At 34.5% G+C, this 18,701-nt stretch overlaps 1 protein-coding gene across 8 annotated transcripts in view; it reads right to left on the bottom strand.

Annotated features, from left to right (window-relative positions):
* LOC111052380 (diacylglycerol kinase eta) overlaps positions 1-18,701 on the bottom strand; it is a 260,041-nt gene that overhangs the window by 23,423 nt on the left and 217,917 nt on the right. For 7 of the 8 annotated variants that reach the window (XM_039439900.1, XM_039439902.1, XM_039439906.1 and 4 more), the window contains 5 exons: positions 17,986-18,216; positions 13,475-13,735; positions 4,042-4,347; positions 2,296-2,508; positions 30-129 (listed from right to left, as the gene is read on the bottom strand). In XM_039439900.1, coding sequence (XP_039295834.1) covers positions 30-129; positions 2,296-2,508; positions 4,042-4,347; positions 13,475-13,735; positions 17,986-18,216 — 1,111 coding nt within the window. Of the gene's footprint in view, positions 1-29; positions 130-2,295; positions 2,509-4,041; positions 4,348-13,474; positions 13,736-15,574; positions 15,836-17,985; positions 18,217-18,701 lie in introns of all 8 variants that reach the window. The other variant, XM_039439903.1, reaches the window with a different exon arrangement.

Here is an 18,701-nt window from a genome sequence, read left to right on the forward strand (position 1 = left end):
CTCAAGTCTAAGAGGTGAATAAAACTTACATGAGAGTCTCATCAGGATCCATAAGAGGCACGGCCGCCGCACACAGCGCGTCTGCATTGGCCAGTAGGGCTTTGCTCACCATCCCTATCGATGATACATCTACAACAAACAGTCAACATTGTCAACACATCTTTCAAAACTTTAATAAAACTCTCATGAGCTCACAGATAGCACATGTTCAAGTTCAACATTATAAACTCGTATTTCATTTATAAACAGTTTATTGTCCTATTGTACCGATATCTTCTTCCAAGAATCGACAATAATTATTTGTTATATATATGCGTATGGTGCGAGCAGCAAAATACAAGGATACACCATCAATACATCCAACAAGAATAGAACAGAAAAAAACAGTAAGATAAAATACATACTTTGTACTATGTTTGGCATACAAGATTATCAAGCCAGAGTATGGCATAGTCAAGAGCTAAATTTAATTGTAGCAGCCCTCCATGGAATCTGGTTAGTGGTCATGACTCCAGAATGTGACTCATTGGCCCATATGAATAAAAACAGAGCAAATGCTCATGAGCAAAAGCATTGAGCATAAGGTTTTGCTCATGAGCAAAGCAGAAGGTAGAAGCAAGGTAGAAGCATTTTGATATGAATAAGCTTTTCCTTATACTCTTACCTTATGCTCCTGAACTCTGGAGCAAATGCTCACGTATTTTAGAGATTTTTCATCCGCTGATTCGCTTTTGTAGCCTAAGTTTGTTTTTATAGCTCACGGAAGCGCTAAATATGCAAATAAGGTGCACCGCTTGTGTTTGCGTCGTCTGCTCTGTTTTCTATTTATGAATAGAGTTTTAGGTTAGTTGAGTTTGGAATTTTGAAATAATAGCGTGAAAAAATGTCATCTCTATAATAATCTTCAGCATATTCTTATAATATCAATAGCCTTCTTATAATCGTCTACACTTTCATCCTCTTAAATACCTATTTCCTATTTTGTGATGGCTATCTTTATAACAGGTAGCTATCTTTTGTATTTAGTCTTTTGTAGGGATAACGGTGATATGTATCATGGTTGAATCTAAAAAGAGTTTTATAGTTCTCAACTATTGGTTGTGATCGTATCTGGTATAGTTTCCTCTTCCTCATACGAATTAGTTGAGCCATTTTACTATGAGCAAAAGGTGATAAGCTGCTCTAGACTAAACTCGCCTTTTTTGAAGCATTTGCTTCAAAAGTTGAGCAAATGCTCTAGTTTATTCATACAATTTTGAGCAAAAGCTTTTACTTTTGAGCAAATGCTAAAACTATTTTTTTGATGAGCATGAGCAAAAGGTTTTGCTCTCGTTTATTCATAGAAAATGAAGCAAATGCTCCATATTTTAGAAGTATAAGCAAATGCTCAACTTTATTCATATGGCCCATTGTCTGTACCTACCCACACTCACAGAGAGGAGAATCTGCAAAGCCCCACCTGTGCATATTTCTCTGGCATCTCCCCTGCCCAGTCCTGAACCTATTCAACCTTACCCAGAGGTGCCGTTAAAACTCTGCCTACTTATGTATTATAATATTATATTATCGAAATTCAAAACGCATTCAATCGGCATTCTGATTGATAATATTCTTCATACCTTGTAAAATTCATTGAATAATTAGCTATTTAGTTTTTATTGTGAATTAGTAAATAAGCCAGCATACATTGCAACTAACATTAGTAAGAAATATAATCTATTCCTAGTATGACTTTAATAAAAAGAACGAGAGATCTACCACTCGCAAATATTTCTGTTTTTCCGGCTTTTACGTTTTTTTATGAATACTATTTACACTAACTTGATAAAGTCCAAATGTGCATGAAAGTTTACAACATTAAACAATTAAGACTGCTAACAATTTTGATAGCTAGGCTTATATCTGTGCGCTTAAATATTGTATTCTGCCGTCATTCAGGGCAAAAAAGAACAATATGAATTGGATAAAAAGTTGAAGATTCTAAAACTTTTGACATTTTTGTCATGTTAACAACATAGCATTTTAATAATTCTAATCATTGATGAATTCCTTGAGAAATAATGAATGAATCTACCTACTAAGAAAAATTCTAATCAGGAGGTGGAAATGAAAGTGAAAACTTCTAGTGACAAATGTTCAACCCAATATAACCTATTAACTCAAGTGTATATAGGACGTCACATTGTGTATTACAGAGGGCAGAGCATCCGAAATGATCTCTGCCAATAGAAGTCATAAGAATTCCAAATAAAAATTCAAATTTCAATAAGTATGATTGAATGAATTTATACTCACTGGGCCACGTGGGCAGCCTGACCAGCGGATTAATAATGGGCAGCTCTTTCTCCTTGTTCTTATCCTTATCCTTGTCTGAGTCCTTGGAAGGCGTGTGCGCAGTGGGTGTGGTCTGTTCGGTAGAGTCCGACCGACCAATCAGAGACACGCTCGAGATGCGCCGCGAGGGTGAGGGGGAGAAGTGCAGCAGGGAGAGGGGGGAGGCTGCCGACACTAGAAAGCCAGAAAAAGCAACGATTATTCTTCAAAAATAAATTGAAGAATTTACAATAAATTGATCACTTTTGCTATTAGAAGAAGCGACTAGCAGTCAGATATTTTACAATAAATGAATTAATCACTCACTTTGACAACGAGATCATTCGGCAGGTCCGCCATCTTCTTGTTTGTCAACCAAGTCGTTTTTTCTAATAGCAAAAAGTAAGAATAAGAATAAGAATGTTTATTTCGCCAAAATTACATAATAGTTACAAAACATGAATGATTTGGCACAGCCAGCAAAGTTAAACTTGTGCGCTAGCTGTGAGTTCATAAAGCAAACAGTACGAAGTAGCCTATAGCAATACTGAAAAATGGAAAAAAATATATATACCTATGTAATAAATATTATAGTAATGCTTCTTATAAATAATACAATGATAAGAATTGAATAATTTCGTGTTAAAACCAATTATACAGGTGATAACCAAAAACAAGTCATACAGCCTACATTTAAATCTTCTAAATGCAAACTAATGAAGAAGAATACAATAAAAAATGAAATTTTCAGTTGTGAGCACATCTCAGTGCTTAATCAATTTTCATAAATAATACAAAAGTGATTTAATAATAAGCAGTTTGTGATGGAAAACAACATTGAAGAATATACAATAAATTGATGTTGTATAATATATTGCTAACTGCAATGTAAAAGCTGGATTCCCACATATCAGTATATCAGTGAATGTGTCCGGTGAAGTGGAAATTTTATTCCCATTAGACCTATGGGACTATTCATACTCAGTCAGACCAAGCGTGTGTGGTTACTAAAAGGCACTTTCAGCTGTAAACCAGTGGTAGCATACAGTCATTGGATAAACACACACATTACTATCGATGATAAGTACAAATTTAGTCAAACGTACGTGGTGTGTAAAGCCCACATCGATTTTTGGACGTAAATTTGTTTGCCGTCCTTATAAATTCTACGAGATTGAATGGGACTTGACAAACACATGATACACATCATAATGTTTGCCAAGTTGTGTTCAATCTAATAGAAATTGAAAGGACACCAAAAAATCGTTAGAGTTTCATCAAATGAACCATTGAGAATAATACAATATTTACAAGTACTTGATCACTGATTTAGATTCAATAATTGCAGAAAATACAAGTAAAACAGATGTAAGGTGCAAAGCAATAGATAAGTTAGTGCTACCAGCTAGAATTGCCTTCAAGGAACTACACGGGGCCACTCATGGGGGTAATGAAGCGGAATCAGAGGACAATAAAGTATGCTAGCCGACAGTTAGAAGATGAACTTTTTTGGAATAATAGCCCAGTGCACAGGTAGTGCAGCATTGTCTCCTTTCTTTTAACCCAGTACCGTAGTCATAACTGAATCCTTTATTATCTAGTTTCTAGTAAGTGGTCCTCCATCATCAATATGATATTAATAATTTGAAAAGTAAAACAAAAACTACATAGAAACTACAACAAAAACACATAGTATCTCATTGCAAAGAGTGTTAACCAACAACATACATTTGCGACAGTAGTCATAGCTGGGTCGTCTATTATCTAGTAGGTCATCGTCCTTCTTAGCAGCTGTTGAGGTCGGGTCAATGTCATCCCCTCCCCCCTCCTGCGGCGGCGAAGGCGGGTCTATGATAACAGTCGGACCCATCGACTTGATGACGTCATCGGTGTCCTCTATTGTGACGTCATTTGCTGCATCGTCATTTTCTGCATCATCGTTGGTTGGTGAGATGCTGAGTCGAGGCGAGCCCGAGGCAAGGCTGGAGGGGGTGAGGTTGCGAGCGGTTGAGTCTCCCCCTCCTCCTATGAGACCTGTGCGGGTGGAAAGAGGGGTAACTAGGTGAGATCAGACTGTCTTATTTGTCTTTTTATGAGGAGGTCTTTTCACTGTCCTATTAATTTTCTATGAAGTTAAGATGAAGGGATGCAGAGTCAAGAGTTGGAATTAACTTCAAAAGGGTTCCTATAGTGGGGTGCACATTATAATGGCAGTGTTTGATTTGCAATGGTATTGCTATCCTTGTCTATCATTTAACAAAGCCGATATCGCTTTGTAAAAATAGTATGTAAGAGTAGTGTAGTAACTTTTTAACACTATTTTTGACGACACTACAGTCTAATTATATTATAGAGTCTAGACAAGTCTAAAATCTAGTCAGCACTATCCCAGTTGCTATCCTTGTCTATCATTCAACAAAGCGGATACACTTTCTCGCTTTGCTCTGTTGCCAGATCGTCTTTCAACAATGTAGAATTAATAATTAATTAACAGAATATTTCATTTTAATTATGAAAATTAATTATGAAATTATTGAAAAATATAATTTAAATCACTTTTTGCTATTAGAAAAAACGACTAGCAGTCAGATATTTTACAATAAATGAATTAATCACTCACTGTGATAACGAGATCTTGGTTGTCAACCAAGAAGATGGCGGACCTGCCGAAAGATCTCGTTGACACAGTGAGTGATTAATTCATTTATTGTAAAATATCTGACTGCTAGTCGTTTTTTCTAATAGAAAAAAGTGATTTAATTATTATTAGCAGTTCGTGATGGAAATAACATTGAAGAAAAATATAATTTCTTTTTAAAATATAAATGATCATTTCAAACGAGAACGATCAGTTAAATATTACATCAATAAACCTGTACCAGCTACCGTCTCTAGAAGGCATTGACAAGACAGAGAGGATCGGCAACGATCTTCTCCTATCTTTCTCAACTGCCATTATAATGTGGACCTCACTAAAGATTTTTTTTTTTTTTTTTAAGATTACGTCCTAAAGACTCCAGTCATGGAGTATAAGACAAGTCATGTTATTACATAATAATTCTAACACTAAGTAGTTCAACCTAGTTTAGGTTTGAAAGGAATTCTTGTACACTATAAAAAGCTCTATCAACTAAATATTTTTTAATATGTTTTTGGAAAATCTTCAAATCATCATTACTTTTCAAGATTTGAGGTAGCTTGTTATAAAATTTCCTACCAATATAATCTGGTTTTTGTTCAAATAACCTACTATTGTGACCCATTATATGATAATCTGCTCTGTTTCGCGTATTATACTCATGAACATCTGAATTCTGGATCACACCACTCGTTTTCACATGCATTACAACTTCATATACATACAAAGATGGCACAGTTAATAGACCAAGCTTTTTAAATAAAGGCCTACAAGAGTCTAACCTATTCACTTTCTCTATACATCTGAGTGCCTTCTTTTGAATCTTAAACACCCTGTCCATATTTTGTTGAGATGAATTACCCCATACTAAAATAGCATACCTAATATGAGATAGTATAAGTCCATGGTAAGCAGTTAACAGTAGTTTTTTATCATTCAGCCTAGCAAGCTGCCGCAGGACAAATACCCCAGATGATATCTTATTACATATCCTCTCAATGTAAGGATGCCATGTTAATTTCCTGTCCAATAAAATTCCCAAGAATGCTACTTTCTCTTCTTGGTCTAATTCATTTTCCTCTACAAACACATTTATTTCTCTATCCTCTACTGAATTATATTTACTTTTGAATTGTAGGAATTGACATTTCTTACTATTTATTGTTAATTGCCTTTGCTTCAAGAATTGGACAATTGACTGTACTCCAGTAAAAGCATTTATTTCTAGACTATCTAATAAATAATTGTTAAAGATAAGCGATGTGTCATCAGCAAACAACAGAGCTCTGTGATCTTTTAACTCTTTTGGTAATTGGTTCACATACAACAGAAACAGTAAGGGACCCAGAATTGAGCCTTGAGGTACTCCAGCCTGGACCTCCAGTTTTTGAGATTTAATTTTTACTATTTCATTCCATCCACCTTGGTAAGCTCAACACACTGGTTTCTACCTATGAGATATGATTCAAACCATTTTAGTTCTATACCATTCACACCTACAGTTTTTAGTATTTCCAATAATATTCTATGGTTCACACAATCAAAAGCTTTGGATAAATCAAGAAATATTGCGGCTGCCTTCTCACCTGAATCTATTATATCTATTAGTCTTTCAACAAGGGATACTATTGCAGTCTTAGTAGATTTCCCTTTCTGGAACCCATGCTGTTCATCACATATGAAATTAATTTCTTCCAGGTGCATCAATAGCCTATTTAAAACTACTCTTTCAAAAATTTTACTTATTACATTTAGAATACTAATGGGTCTATAATTTTCAACTCTTTCAGAATCACCGCTCTTGAAAATTGGCAAAATTTTTCCTTGTTTCAGATCATCAGGGAAAATACCCTGCTCTAGTGAAGTATTAAGGAGATGCAATAACCCTTTCTATCCCACTGTTGTTCCTGAACAACATGACTTTCTATGATGTCTATTAGATCAGTGATTGAATGAATCTGCCATCTACTGGCCTTGTTTGAAAGCTACATTAGTCTAGTTTAGTATTATACCACTAGAGAGCACTCAAATGCAGTCTAATTTCTGAAAAAGCAGCTGTCATATCGAATTGTACCAACACTTCAATGTGACAATTTTCTTCGGTTTTGATAATTTTTTATAAAATTCTCAAGAACTGAAAATAAGAATAAAAAATATCCATATAATTGATTATTATTTCATGATGAAATATCAGTCATAGGAATAGAAACTTGAACAAAAATATCATTTATATTCAAAATTTTATGTCTGTTGTTTTAGAACAACATTGGGCCGTTAGAGGAGTCACATGTGAGGAGACTTTGAGGTTATGTTATTGTGTTTCTCTCAGTCAGTTTTCAAACGCGTTCGTGGAGTTATTGTTTATTGATTTATTGTGGATGATTGTTTTTTGTTATAATGTACAAAATCTTGGATAATGAAGATTTAGACAAACTCATGAATCTTCCTAAAGATGAGTTGAATAGTTTTTTAGAAATCAAGATACCTGACAGTAATATTATTGCTGATCCTCTACAAGAGAATGTACAGGTAAGATTCTCTCCAATTTATTTTCAAAAGTCTGTTTTACCTGTGCAATCCAAATCATTACCTGAGTCAGCAGTCCTGTATTACAGGACTCATTGGTATGAAAGCAAATAGCCTAAAGCTACGTTTACACTATATATAGTTGTACACTATAGTACATTATACATTACATTATAGTAGTGTACACTATATGTAGCTGGGGAGCTATATGAAATTTGAGCTACATATAGCTCTGCTATAAGGAGATCTATGCAAATTCATGTAGCAGAGCTACATATAGTTTGGAATAAACCACTATTCACTGCTTAGTTATCCCAACCAGATGCCAAAGAAGAATGTACGTAGTTCTTGCAGCAGCCACTGCTTTCGGCGAAGCTACTGTGATGCTTTCAGCACAGAGAAGAGAGAGAAGATATAATTTTGTAAATTTTGGATAGCTCATTTTCTGCTATATAGCTGAGAAAATAGGCTCAACTGCTATATAGCATATCTCCAAAGTCACTCTTTGAACTTGTAGCAGAGCTTTATAGCTGAGCTACATGTAGCTCTGCTACATAGTGTAACCTAGCTTCATAATTCCCTTTTTCTCCAGACACTGGAAGAAATATTGGGCACGAACATGGGTATTTTGCAAAACAAGGAAGCTGTGTAAGACTGGGTACACCAAGGTGTATTGCACAAAATGTGGAGTACGTCTTTGCTCAGTCCCAAACAGAATGTGCTTCAATGATTACCATAGATAAAATAAAAAAATCCAATAGGCTACAAGGAACAACTTGTTCTACAAAAATAGTAAATATGATAGAGTAGTAGATGTAGTAAAGTAGTAAATATGATAAACCCGAATTTCCAGTTTTTAGTTTGTTTCATATTATGTAAGTATGTATCAGTTAGATATGAACATAATAAATAAGTTAGTAACCAAAATATAGTTTTAAAAAAGTAGGAAATTTATGATATTTAGAAACTTATTTTCAGTTTCAATTTCACGTTTTTATATTATGTAAATATGTATCAGTTATGAATATAATAAATAAGTCAGTCACCAAAATCTGGTTCTGTGTATCACATTTTTGAGAATCCATTTTACTACTCTTGAGAATTTTATTATATTACTTTCATTGTTATAATGTTGAAATCAAATGAAAATTATTGATTGGGAATGATTCCATAATAAAATCATTCACCTTTCCTTGAATAAAGCATGATGAAAGTACCATTGATTTTTCTAATGCAAAACCAAAATTTTTTACTATACATATTTGAAATGACCCAAATGTCCCAATGTTGTTTCAAAACAACAAATCCCTAGGGGCCCCTGGAGGGTGAGAAAAATTTGGGGAAAATTATTTTCTCATTTTTAAGAGTGTTTTGAAACATAAAAACACCAGAATAATTTTTTCATCTTGTTTTTTCATAAATTGGGATAGAAAGGGATAAAGGGTCCAGTAATTCATTTTCACATTCTTTTAAAATTTTGCTTGAGACCCCATCCAATCCTACTGTTTTTTTGTTATTCAAATTTTTTATTATTCTTGACAACTCATCTCTTGATAATGGATGAAATTTAAATACCTTTTCAATTGGCTCAGCATTTAATGTAGTTGTATTACAAGTATTAGTGTTCAGTGACTTTTGGAGATTATATGCAACCTGTTGATAATACTTATTGAAAAAGTTACAAATGTCTATACTATCATCCATATAATTTCCATGTTCATCGATTATCCTAGGAACATTAGTAACTGTATCTTTTTGAGCTGCTCTCCTATTTCTATTAATTACCTCCCAAACAGCAGAGTTAAAATTGGTACTAGTTGTTAATATTTCAGCTGTTTTCTTACACTTAGCTTTCCTCACTTCTTTTGCATAGTTTTTCTTTAGACATTTGTATTTGACTTCACTCGGAACATCCCTCACTAATTTAAATTCCTCATAAGCTTCCCTAACAATATTTCTTTGAGTAAGAATATTTTCAGTTATCCATTCATCTACTTTGTTCAATTTACTTTTTACTTTGACTTTTTTTATTGGACAGCATACACTAATGTGAAATCTTAGAGTATCAATGAATTGCTTATATTTGTAATTTAGGTTACAACTGTTATAAACACTACTCCAATTTTCTTGAAGCAGTCCCTGCTTCAAACAATTTATATTTCCTAGCTCATATTGCTGAATTTCTTTCACAAAAGTTTTTTTTCTGCTTGGATTCTGGCCCTGCAACTTAACATCTAAAATTTGATAGTTATGATCTGATAGATCTGAGCTACCTAACCTGACATTACAACCTTCTATATTTGTGAGGATATTATCAATAATTGTCTGTGAAGTTCGAGTTACTCTTGTATATTCGTGGACCTTAATTTCTAAATTATTCATATTAATAATATCTCTAATATCCTCTGTCATTTTATCCTGCCTGGCAAAATCGGTATTGAAATCTCCTACTACTATAACATTTGTGAAACGAGCGGTTGTAATTTCCAAAAGTGTATGGAGCAGCTCACAAAATTTTTGCCAGTCTCCATTTGGTGACCTATAGATACCTAACACTGCTACCTCAAATCGATCATCAATTTTTAACCTTAGTCCCGTCACCTCTAAATCCATCTCAACAGAAAATCTCTTAACAAAATCCAGTTCATAAGTTTGGGTATGTTTAGCATTGCTAGTGAATATACATACACCACCACTTCTATGAGCTATTCTACAAAATTCTGATCTCAGTGAATAGCCTGGAATCCTAACTTGATTTATTTCCTTTATTTTTAAGCCATGCTCTGTGAAAATAACAATGTCAGGATCCTCCTGTTTAAGAAATACTTCTAATCTGTCAATTTTGTTGCGAAGATACTGAATATTTTGATGATAAATACTAAAAACCTTACCATCTTGTGCTACTCTATCTCTAGCATTTGTAGCTATTTCCCTTTCCCTGTTTTGAGCCAATTTACTAAAAATCGTTATTTGTTTTTTTGACTGTTTTTAAACCAGAGGATTGCAAACGGCTTTCAATCAGCTCTGCCAATCTATTACAAAAGATTACTTTGCCAGATCGATTTAGATGCAACCCATGATTAGTGAAGTTATGTCTTTTCAGCCTTTCATTTAGAAAACAAATCCCCAGTTGTTTAGAATTCTTATTTTTTAGGCTGTTGATTGTATTATGGATTGATTTGTTTGTCGAATTGATTGCTTCATTTAATTCTGGCCTATCAAACCTATTAGGAATAGTACTTATTATTAAGTTTGTTTTTTTGCTGAGTGGCACAATTTCCTTGATTTTTTCTGTTACTTGAGGAAGATGATTCAAGTTAGGTTCATTTATATTATTTGAGCCACCCAGTACAATTAGATAGTCATTTTCATCAAAGTCTTTAGTTTGTTCCCTAGCTGACTCTACAACTGCATTAATTGATGCACTTGGCTTGAAAAAACATTGGACATCAAATTTATTTTTCAATCTTTTATCAAGGAGATCACTGCAATCACGTCCATGACTGGACGTCAGTAGCAGAACTCTCCCTTTCCTATCTTTATTTCCCTCAGCTATATTTTGGTTGCTGTCTTCAAAACCTCACTGTACGTTTTATTTCGACCATTTTCAGAGCATTTCCCATCATTTAGGTTAGATTCTATTTTTTGCATTTGGACGGAGGTTCTATCATACATTTAGTATTATCAAATTTAGATTTTAGTTTCTTTATTTCCTCCGACATTAGACTACATTGATTTTTTAGATTTAGTATTTCTTTTTTATGGTCTTCATCTTGTAATTTTATAATCAGTTCCAAAGATTTAATTTCTTCTACCATCCCTAACCTTTCTTCCTCAGACGTTTTTAGAGTTACTTCTAATTGGTTTTTTAAATTAGTGTGGCTACTTTGTAGTTGAGCAACTTTTTCGGCTAAAGTAGTTTGAGGAACTGGGGTTTTTGGTTTTGGCGTTTTTGAATTTTGGTTTTGGGAACGCGTAAGTACTCCCGCGTTTCTATTAATAACCTTCGGTGTTCTATTTGAGCTCATCTTCCTATCTAAGAAATTATATTACTTGCAATAATAATAATTGATTTATAAATGATAGGATTTTAATTTGGTTATAATTTTAGTCAAGTAAACTATCTATGTTTATTTTTTAAATCTCGAAAACCTAACCTCAAAATAACCTCTAAACGATGTTTGGCTTATAAAATAGAATTAAGAATTAAAATCTAAAACAAAATGATAAAACGTGATCAAGAAACAATTAATAATGAAATTAATACAAAATTTGTACTTATCCGTGACTATTTGTAACACAAAATCTTCCAAAACCCAGGAGCGAAATTATGTATGACTTTCATTCACAACCCAAGGTCATTCTCCTCAAGATGAATTCAGACTGTCTAAATGGTCTTTTTATCATTAGTTTTTTATGAGGAGGCTTTAGAGATGGAATAAACTTCAAATAATATAACATTGGTAACAGGATTTTGAGTCTTCCCCACCTCCTATACTCCTATGAGACCTGTGTGAGTGGAAAAGGGGTGAGATTAGACCGTCTTATTTGTCTTCTCATCATAAGTTTTCTAAGAGGAAGGCTGTGGATACTCTACAAATAATACAAAATTGGTTATGAGCTGTTTAGTCTCCCCTTCTTCCTATAAGATCTACAGAAATGAAAGAGGGGTGAGATAAGACTGTCTCATTTGTCTTTTTATGAGGGAATTTTCACTGTCTTGTTACTAAGATGATCTGAAGGGCTGTAGAGTTGGAACTGGATTGAATAAATAAATAAATGAATTATGAATATAATTCAAAAGATAGCATCAGAAGATTTCCCATGGTATAGGTTTGTGTTCCAAATTTCAATTTCAAGCCGATTTTTGTTAACTCAAGGTGATTACTGTCGACTACTGCCTATTATAACTGTTTTGGCCGAGTGAGTGTAGGAACGGCACAGTATGAGAGACTACCAGCATTACATAGCTTCACGAATCGGCTTGAGTAAACAGTGAAATTTGGAACATAAACGTCCGATACCATGGGATATCTTCTTATGCCATCTTTTCTCTATTGTATCACCATAAATGATACAGTATCACCACACGATACAGTAGCAACACAATATGATACAGTATCATCTCAGCTTGATACACTACACCATAATTTGATACAAACCTTCCAAACTTTGAATATTCTACAAACCATGGGATATCTTCTTATACTATCTTTTCTCTATTGTATCACCATAGTATCATTTATGGTATCATCATAAGTGACCCAGTATCATCATAAATGATACAGTATCACCACAAAATGATACTGTATCACCGCACATGATACTGTATCAATACAATATGATACAGTATCATCTCAAATTGATACACTACACCATAACTTGATACAAACCTTCCAAACTTTGAATGCATTCTACAAACCATGGGATATCTTCTTATGCTATCTTTTCTCTATTGTATCACCATAAATGATACAGTATCACCATAAATGATACAGTATCATCATAAATGAAACAGTATCACCACAAAATGATACAGTATCACCACACGATACAGTAGCAACACAATATGATACAGTAGAATCTCAACTTCATACACTACACCATAATTTGATACAAACCTCCCAAACTTTAAATGCATTCTACAAACCATGCGATATCCTTTTATGCTATCTTCTATTGTATCACCATAAACGATACAGTATCATCATAAATGATACAGTATCACCAACAAATGATACTATATCACCACACATGATACAGTAGCAACACAAAATGATACTGTATCACCGCAAATGATATAGTATCAAAAAATAATATGATGATGTATCATCTCAACTTGATACACAACACCATAACTTGATACAAACCTTCCAAACTTTGAATGCATTCCACAAACCATGGGATATCTTCTTATGTTATCTTTTCTCTATGATGATACCTTGATATTCCATGATGTCTTTGAAATGACACATTTTGAAAAATAAATGAACTTACCGAGATAAGGAAACTCAGCCTCAATAGTGCGGTTATCATCACTGCTAACATTGCTCTCATCATCAGACGCATGCACATGTATGGTGGGCACTCCTAGCAGGTTGGTCCCTCCCTTAGCTTCCCCCACCACCTCGCGGCACACCGCCTCCAGCACGTCGAGGTCCTGGTCCAGGTTGAGGTTCTTGTGTCGGCACTTGATGGAGCGTCGTGCTATGTCGCTTCCCTCCACGAAATGCGCTATGCTGCAGCGTTTACCTCCAACTACAAACATGTGAATATTTATCTATACATTGATAGATACAATATCATTCTCAACTATATTCAGGTCCACGTTATAATGGCAGTGAAGGAAGATAGGAGAAAAACGTTGCTAATTCTCTCCATTTTGCCACTGACTGTACACAGCTGTTACTCAATTCATCCCATTAAATTTAATTCAATAATAATTATCATTTCCTTGATAAAATAATCAATTTAATGTCAAATTAATCAAGAAAATATATTTTTTCATAATTTGATTCAAAAATTTGCTTCCATAACTGAGATCAGATTTTTATTCTTATACAAACCTGAAATGGCGGCTAATTTAAAAAGCTGTGATACACCGATCTGAATTTCAAAACAAAAGAAATTGAGTTATTTGGTAGGAATTCTATTTCAATTTCTTTTTAAAATAATAAAAAAATAGAAATCCTCTTTAAAAATAAGTAATTTCAATGGATTAATTTTGAAATAACTCTGTTGTATATCCATACTTTTTCACTGTTAAAATTAAACTTGAATTTTAAATACTTTTGAAGTGAAAATGCACTTACTTTTGTATAGTGACGATCGTTTCGACCTGTTGTTGGTCATCATCAGACTGTGGGAATTCACTCAGCCATCAATATAAAATTAAAGAATAGCTTGATGCTTTTCACAAGTATATATATATTTTGAAAGAATTAGACGTTGATATTGTCAATATCACTATATTATAGTGGACAATATCAACGTCTAATTCTTTCAAAATATATATATACTTGTGAAAAGCATCAAGCTATTCTTTAATTTTATATTGATGGCTGAGTGAATTCCCACAGTCTGATGATGACCAACAACAGGTCGAAACGATCGTCACTATACAAAAGTAAGTGCATTTTCACTTCAAAAGTTTTTTAAAATTCAAGTTTGAAATAACTTTTCAATGTTATTTATACCGGTACGAGTAGGTCTAACCTATACGGGTAGGCTAACTGAAGCATGGATGAAGTCTATAGGATGGTTGTTTATCAACTTTTAAAATGTCATTTCAGGTATTTTAATTTGTATTTCTCATACGGTAATGTTTAAAAATTATTTCATCGTTTCAAAAATACATTTTAAATCAATTATACGACTTGTGTACTCAAGTATTTTGATAGAATGAAGAAAAAAATGGCGGCTGAGAATTTTTTGTTCAGTTTTGTACAGTCACTGTCAAAAGTAAATAAAAAATATTCTGGCAAATAGACAACATTGCAAAGCGAGAGAGAGATAGTGCTATCTGTTTTGTTGTATGATAGAAAAGGACTGCAACAGTATTGTCAATCGTACACTGCCATTATAATGTGGACCTCACTATATGAATGATTGGGAAAGGAACAACAGGCTTAAAGCCCAAAACTGTCCCTTCCCCAAATTTTGATCCATACACTAGTCAAAAAATGCTGGTTTTGTTTCATTCACTTTTGAATTTGAGTTCAATTTTCAGTGTAAATACTTTGGCTCAACTCACACTTACGCGACTCAGGTGGAGAAGAGACTCGACTCTAGTGGAGAGCATGTGTTTTCAAATGGTGACAATCGCGGAGACTAGAATCGACTGGTCTGAGTGTCACCATTTGGAAACACATGCTCTCCACTAGAGTCGAGTCTCTTCTCCACCTGAGTCGCGTAAGTGTGAGTTGAGCCTTAAAAACAAGAAAATGAGTGTTACTGCATTGAATGGCAATTATGTTGCAATCGTGTCCTCCTTTCTAGCTAATAGTATAATCATTGTGCTCTCAAATGCATTATTAGCATAGAAAAATACATTAATAAATATGAATGAATAAATAATAAATAGATAAATGAACTTACCGAGATAAGGAAACTCAGCCTCAATAGTGCGGTTATCATCACTGCTAACATTGCTCTCATCATCAGACGCATGCACATGTATGGTGGGCACTCCTAGCAGGTTGGTCCCTCCCTTAGCTTCCCCCACCACCTCGCGGCACACCGCCTCCAGCACGTCGAGGTCCTGGTCCAGGTTGAGGTTCTTGTGTCGGCACTTGATGGAGCGTCGTGCTATGTCACTTCCCTCCACGAAATGCGCTATGCTGCAGCGTTTGCCTCCAACTAAAAACATGAAAATATTATGTTCATGCCAAAATATTGGGGCACCGAGCTTCGCTCGTTATTTATTTATTGATAAACAGAACACAATTCTTCAAAATGATTGGGAAAGGACTAACAGGCACATCCCAAAACTGTTACTTCCCCGAATTTTGATTTATACACTATAAGTTGGTTAAAAAGTAGGTTATGTTCCATACACTTGAATTCAGGTCCAGTTTTCAGTCCAAAAATTTGAAAACAGAAAAGTTCTAATTCAGATTGTTTACAAGCCAAATTGAATAACAAAATAACACTCACTAATCACTTAAAACTGTAAAATAATGATTAACTTTGAATATAATGATATACTCTAATTTAGAATTATATACCATGTCACGTCAACAAATCGGATTATTTTGATCAAGTCTATTAGAATTTCTTGATAATTTCTCGTGAGATACGGTAATCTGCTTGTTTACACAGCTGATTTCCCACACAGACACACACATCTTCTGTTATCGACAGACGACGAAATTATCATCTGTTTTTCCAAGGTTGAATAATTATTATCCTTTTCATGTCCTTCGGGGAGTTTTCCCAAGGATGAGACATGGTGCAATCGAATTTTTATATCATAAACCTACTATTTTCCAAATTTTGTGAGAATCGTTAGAGCCGTTTTCGAGATCCGTTGGACATAAATAACCAGATAAATATAAAAATATATACAGAAATTGCACGCTTAATATAATAGGATAAACGAGCATTTTGAAACAACATCAGAAACTAGTCATGTCAGAGAGAAGGAAGAAAGCACTAGTCTATCAAATTGACAATTTCCTATGTTGACATGTTTTTGTTACTCTAATATTTGCAGTGCAGCAGTCTTCAAGGTATTTGCTAACACCATTAAATCATCATATTTTGAAGGAATATCGGGTGAGCCTGTCTCTTTATTCCTTACAAGAGATTTAACTACCGGTAATTTTAAACTTCCAACTAAACTAGATAGCACTTCCTTTTTTTAGTCTTCTTATAGAAATAGGCTAGCCTAGTGTTATGTATTATTAAACATTGACATTATTCTAATGTATTTGTAAATATTTTGATGAATAAAGATTTATTCTATTCTCCTATTAATTGATTAGAATATGATACGATTATTAGCATACTAGATCTTTATTAAATAGAAATATAAATCTGAGTACCCTTTTCAAATTATTTCATCACGACATGTTTCGGCTACTAATGTCATTATCAAGTGATTGGGAAATAAATGAACACTTGATAATAGCATTAGTAGCCGAAACATGTCGTGATGGAATAATTTGAAAAGGGTACTCAGATTTATATTTCTACTAGCCGTAAGGCTCGCTTCGCTCGCCATATCAGTCTAGCCAGGGGGCTCCGCCCCCTGGACCCCCGAGAATCGTTCACGAATGAGATCAGCAGGCTCGCTTCGCTCGCCTGCATTTTTCATTTGAGCATTTTTATGATATGTTAGGACGATCCAGACGGACTAAACGTCTGGCTAAACGGATATGGCAAGCGAAGCGTGCCTGACGGCTAGAAATATTATATAATATCAGGAATAGCTCTGATTGAAGTAGCAGTGCCCAATCAATTTTTCCTCGATAAATGCATTTCTATCTTCAACTTGGTGCCAACCTAACAAAGTCAACTCAACTTAATGCCAGCCTGACAAAATTATTAATTTAGTTGCCAGTTAACAACTGTTTCGAAGAGGTACTCTATCTAGATTATAGTTCTATAGTAACATATGATATGGAAATTTCAATTATAATTAAGAGATTGCGAGAAGAAGAATATACATGCTCAAAGACGAACTTTAAACCCTTAAAAACAACCCTTAGAGTTAAAATATTGCCAAAAGATTTCTTAGTGCGCCTCTAAAGGGCCAACTGAACATACCTACCAAATTTGAACGTTTTTGGTCCGGTAGATTTTTAGTTCTGCGAGTGAGTGAGTGAGTGAGTGAGTGAGTCAGTCAGTGAGTGAGTGAGTGCCATTTCGCTTTAATATATATATATATATATATATTTTTTTTATTCTAAAGTGGCCCTAGAGAAAAAAGACAAGATCGTTATTGTATATTTGCAACAGTTTATAGATTTAATATTGCTGATGTAGATTTGGTTTTGACCTCCTACCTGGCAGATGAGCAGTGCTGGCAGCCTGGTAGCCTCCACCTCGGTTGCTAAGCAACAGACTCAGTTCGTCATCATCCTCATCGTCATCATCAGGGGAGGTGGATATGAGGTTGGTGGCATCCAGCTCCTGCTCCTCGTCAGGATGATCAACAGCCTCCCCCTCACCCTCCTGCTCCACTGAGTCAATGGTCAGGGGGAAGCGCGCCAGTCGACGGACAGATTGACTCATACCTTCAACCCAAACACAATTTCAAATTTATTTTAACACACAATTATTATTATTTTAACAATAATAGGAAATATGATTTATTATTTATTTAGCGAATGGCAGATACACAACACATTCAAGCTCATGAGTCTCAAATGCCTAGATATACACTGTATATTTCCAATTTCTTTAAGATGTTGTCTAGTTTTCGGTCAGGAGAACATAAGTTTGTCTGACCGCCATTATTTGCTAGTCCATTTAGCATTACCCAATGTGCACCATGGAGGCGAACTAGCGTTACACATATTCAAGTAAAAAATCTGATTGCTGAAACAATATTTATTATTATTTTGCAGAGAAAGGCAGAGCTTAATACACCAAACTTATGAGAGTGACTGCTTGCTTCTCATTGGCAAGCTGTAAACCTAGCTCCGCAGTGCAGGCTGGTTACTTGGCTGAATCGGACTAGGCGCTGAGACAGCAAATAATAGCAGCGTTGGTGGGAATG

The sequence above is a fragment of the Nilaparvata lugens genome, chromosome 13 (assembly GCF_014356525.2).
Source record: "Nilaparvata lugens isolate BPH chromosome 13, ASM1435652v1, whole genome shotgun sequence".
In the NCBI taxonomy this organism is placed as follows: domain Eukaryota; kingdom Metazoa; phylum Arthropoda; class Insecta; order Hemiptera; family Delphacidae; genus Nilaparvata; species Nilaparvata lugens.